This window comes from Nannospalax galili, unplaced genomic scaffold (genome assembly GCF_000622305.1).
Source record: "Nannospalax galili isolate Female #2095 unplaced genomic scaffold, S.galili_v1.0 scaffold17, whole genome shotgun sequence".
Classification (NCBI taxonomy): Eukaryota; Metazoa; Chordata; class Mammalia; order Rodentia; family Spalacidae; genus Nannospalax; species Nannospalax galili.
Window position 1 is genome coordinate 1,527,444 of NW_008342276.1, and position 5,095 is coordinate 1,532,538.

At 41.2% G+C, this 5,095-nt stretch overlaps 1 protein-coding gene across 2 annotated transcripts in view; it reads right to left on the reverse strand.

Annotated features, from left to right (window-relative positions):
* Positions 1–4,719: 4,719 nt before the first annotated feature.
* The window catches only part of Eif3h (eukaryotic translation initiation factor 3 subunit H), a 98,867-nt gene continuing 98,491 nt past the window's right edge, over positions 4,720–5,095 (reverse strand). Inside the window, exon 7 of one of the 2 annotated variants that reach the window (XM_029565859.1) lies at positions 4,720–4,978. In XM_029565859.1, coding sequence (XP_029421719.1) covers positions 4,925–4,978 — 54 coding nt within the window. In that variant the 3' untranslated portion in view covers positions 4,720–4,924. The remainder of the gene's footprint in view (positions 4,979–5,095) is intronic. The other variant, XM_008837959.3, reaches the window with a different exon arrangement.

The following is a 5,095-nucleotide window of genomic DNA, read 5'->3' on the forward strand; positions in this document are numbered from 1 at the left end:
CTAACATGTAAGAAAATGCAATTGACTTCAACATCTAATCCCATGCAATCAAAATGTGATTTTAATAAACCAGTCACATGACAACTGAAGTAAAGGTTTAACAAAACATCTGAGAACAAGGACTGAGCAACTCAGAAAATGTCTGGGATAGATCAGACTCCTATGGAACAGTGCAAACTCTCCACAGTAGGAGTGCTGGCTCCTGAACACCATCCCTGTGTCCAGACTGCATCCCTGAAATTACCATTGAGACTTCTGCACAATTCATTCTGGGGTCTACCAACAGCTGCACTATAGGGAGTGACTATTTATGTAAAAAGATTTTCAAGGTAATGGTTAGATCATAGTTAATTCCAGCAAGCTTATTTCCCAACAGCTCCAGCTTCCCAGTCTCCCCTAGTACCTCCAGTAGTTTGCAGCAATCCTGCTTCTAATCCACCAGAAAAAATTGAGACTCCTAAAATGGGAGTCCCTGTCCAGTAAAAGGGCTCCTACACTACACCCTTAAGATGTGGGTTGCAGTAGATGCATGATTTTTTCCTGTACCATTGTCAAAATAACAGACATAGATATCTACTCCCCCCCCCCATTCCGAGTCTACTGAACACCTTTTGTACAGCTCTGATGAGAGATGGCTCGAAGCCTTGTCCAAGGTACCTCTTGCCTTCCTCCTAGAGCCCTTAGTCACGTGCTCTACCTAGGCGCTTGACCTCCTGGGTCAAGCTCAGGGACAGAATCTCTGTCCTCTTTTTCTTTTTTTTTTTTTATTTTTAAAAGTTTTTTTATTGAGCTTTTGTACATTTCATACAACAGTTTTTTTTTTTTTTTTTTGTTTTGTTTTGTGGTCTTTTTGAGACAGGGTCTCTCTGTAGCCCCAGCTAGCCTGGAACTCACTATGTAGACCAGGCAGCCCTTGAACTCACATAGATCCACCTGCCTCTGCAGCCCAAGTGCTGGGACAATAGGCATGCACCACCATGCTCAGCATACAACAGTTCTTAATGAAATTTAGACTCAACCCCCCACCATCCATGCCTCAATCCCACCAGACCTCATGTATTCCACCATACATGTTAAGTCCTATCCAGTCAAGCATTTGTACCCAGATGTTCTTGGGTGCAAATTCATTCACTGGAGTTTAGTCAGCCTATCTAAAGATTGTTGGTAAGGCCTACTCTTCCTCACCCAGTAGTAAAAAGCCTCCAATAGTTCCCAAGACTAAGGCCAACCTGTCACCCATTTCCCTCGCTCCATTCTGTACCTTTGTCTGATTGAGTTGGTATGGGTCCTGCACTGGATGCCACCATTACTGTGTCCTCTTTTTCTAATATCATCAGTACTTGACACATAGTAGGTACTTGATGAGAACCAGCCCCCCCCCCACAAAAGGACCAAAAGAAGTTAGACCTTTCACAGAAGAGTCCAGTGAGAGGAGAAAGGGGTGAAAACAGACATAGTTTATTATGTAATTATTACAAACTTACTGCATAATTTAGTTGCAAAATATTTACTATAAAAAATGAGGTTTATAGGCTAAAGAGATAGCTCAATGGTTAAGGGTACATACTGCTCTTCCAGAGGATCTGAGTTCAAATCCCAGCACCCATGTCAGGTGGCTCACTACAACCTTCGATCCAATGCCTCTAGCCTCCACAGGCCTTTGCACTCACATGTACATAACCATACACAGACACACATGCATACACATAATTTAAAAATGAAGCTTTAAAAAATGAGCTTTACAACTAAAATTTAAAACTCTGTAATGATCTGATAACCATAGGACAGGGTTCAATGCCATCTAGTGAAGCTGACACAGGTTTTCTAGAGACGTCACAAAACCAGTGTGAACAACGTAGCAGCATTTCAGAAGATATGAAAACTTAAGTATTTAGATGCTGTACATGAGAATAAGAGAAGCTCCAATAATGACATTAGATAATCACTCAATTTCTAGGTCTCCAAAAACTGAAGAATACTTTTTTTAAGGTTTCCATTAAATATTGAAAGAATAAGCAACACCACTTGGATGTTAACCTGAAAGATTTGAAACCAGTGATGCTCACCCATTACCCATGTTCAATGCAGCATCAGTCACAATAGCCATCTGGATTCGATCTAAGTGGCTACCAATGGATGAATGGATAGATAGTACGGTAAATATGCCCAATAGAATACTTACTACCCAGCTGTAAATAGGAGGAAATGCTGTCAGTGGCAACCCCTAGATAGAATTCCAGCTCACTGCACTAAGTCACATAAGCCAAACACAGGACAAATACTACATGCTCTCAGCAATATTTGTATCTGAAACAGCTGAGCTGAAGGGTGGCAGAAGCCAAGGTAGGGGTGGGGGTGGAGAGATGATGACCAAATGCCAGACAGAAGGAGTATGTGTTCTGAGATGTTAGTAATCATGGTAAATATAACTAAGCACCATGGAAATATGATACATTTCAAAGTTGCTAGGAGGGTGGATCCCAAATGTTCTCAGGAGGTTGCTGAATGTTTGGGGTGATGAATAGGTTGGTGTGGTCATTACATTGTATCAAAAAAAAAAAAATCACATCACTTTATGTCCTATAAATAAGATTATAATGTGTTCATATATAAAACTTCTGTGGCGGGGGGGGGCTGGCAATGCACACAACAGAGGCCATTTGCATGCACTGCTCACTCACTCTCCGCCTTATTTTCTTGAGACAGGGTCTCTCATTGATTGAACTGAGGCGAGGCTGGCAGTCAGCAAGCCCCAGTGATCCTGTCTTCTCAACCCCACCCCCAACTCTGGGGTTCAGGCCATGCATGCTCCCATACCAGCCTTTGATGTGGCTCTGGGAATTTGCAAGAAGCACTCCTACCCTCTGAACAATCTACCCAATCCTTATAATTTTTTGTTTAAAAAAAACTATTTGAAGTAGTTCAAAGATGTAGTTCTAACACTTTGTAAAGCACTACCAATGATTATGGGGATGCCAAATTCCCATCAGATTACACACTCAGTTTTCTTGTCTTTTTGTTTTCAGGTAAGCGAATGATTTATTACACTTTGAACTAAGTTCACGATCTTTTCTCATTTCAACTAAAACTACAAATATTTACGTCAACCACATGAATTTGTTCGCGAAGTGTCAGGACAGACACTGAGACCAAATGTCACCCAGAAGCTATTATTACAGACTGTGGCAACTTTTCATTGACTTGTTTTCCTAATTTTCCCCACATAATTCCTAAATCAAAAACTACCCAAGACATCTATGAAGCACATTCATCTTTTACTGAGTTAGAGGAATTGAAACAATCACAAGGTTGTATAAGAATTCAACCTCTAGAAAACATGGTGTCTATCAAATCATGTATCATGAGAAGAGTAGTAATTAGTGGTCTATTTGGGTTGGTCTTTCGTTTCATTTTCCTCTCCTGTACATCAAGGGTGGCTGTTTAACCGTAACAGTATTCCAAGTCCAGACAAACAGAAAGTAGGGAAATGAACCAAGAGTATAGCCAATCAGTGTTGTCTTCTTCCCAGCAGTGATACACAAAGGAGTTGATTCAAATAAGCCATGACTACCGGTATGAGTGTCCATCAACAGAGCCTTTCCTTTCTTTTTTCCCCAGTGCTGAGGACTGAACCCAGAGTTTCACACGATAGACAAGTCCTCTACCTTTAAGCTATATCCCTCCCAGCAGAATCTTTCTTGAAGGAATTTGGAAATGGAGTTTAAAGGCCTTAAAATTTATAGACCACTTTGACAGAAAAATATCCTAGGCAAATGATGGCATATATAATTAAGAACTTGGGTCTCTAGAGTGGCCAAGGTCATAAGCTTTTATTTCTGTTTGTTGTTTGTTTTGTTTGAGACAGGGTCTCCCTGTACCCTTAGCTGGCCTGAAACCTGCTATGTAGACCAAGCTAGCCTTGACCTAATACAGATCCATCTGCCTCTACCTCCCTAAGGCATGCACCACCACAACCAGCTATGGTCCTAAATTTCTAAGGCAAAATCCAATTAACAACCTATATAGACTGTGTGGCACATATCAGTAATTTCACAGATGACTAACCTCATCTATCAACTGGCACATCTTTTGCTGTTAGACAAATATGAACTCTTCAATAATCTTTCTGATATGGAGCCCAAGAACTGGCCGCAAACTCACAGGCATCCTGCCTAGGGCTTCTCGAGTACTGGGTTATTGGTGCCACGTCATGTGTACAAAAATATGAAAATGTATTTTTCCCAATGTACTATTCTCTTAATTTTCTTCCCATTTGTAAAGCTCACTGGTAGTACAATATTATATGGTATGGAAAGATAAATAAAACCCTAAACAAATACATATAAATTGCATTTCATTTTCATATAAAATATGGTCCTTTGGTGAAATGACTTTTAAAAAAATCCCTGTTGCCCAATGGGCTGTGACTATGGGGACAGCTGTCTATCACCTGAGGAAACGAAGGGTAGCAATGAAGGCAAATGACTCCAGGCCTGGGAATGAGGGATGTGGGCAAGTACATGCAGCCTGGGCTTCCCTGGGCCTCCAGTGCAGTAAAGGGTGGAAATGTCCACGGGTGCTGCAAAGGTTGGGAAAAGCAGCACCGACTACACGGGGCCTGAACTGAGCAGGAGCTGAGTGCAGGAATCTGAGCCTTGTGAAGCTTCTGGTCAAGGCTTCTTTTATCTTATGGAAATAAAGAAACTGAAACAAAATAAATAGAATGAACAATCAGTCAAGGTTTTATTTTATTATTGGCTAGAAAAACATTACAGTGATGACATTAAAGAATCGTCTCTGTTTTTCAGTATGGAAATGCATTTCTTCCAAGAGTCGCCTTGGTGCTCTCCCAAGAGTCCACTCCAACTTTTCCTGGAAATTTAGTTGTTGTATTCTTGAAGAGCCTGAGCCATGAAGAGTTTGCCTAAGTTCTGGGCAGTGAACTCCTTGATGTTCTGGCAGTAAGTGTTAATCTGGCCTGAGAGAGAGAGATGGATGGGGGCGAGGGAGCAAGAGAGAGAGAGAGAGAGAGAGAGAGAGAGAGAGAGAGAGACTCGTCCCCATTATCTTAAAGAAAAACAAAGGCTTTGAGAAG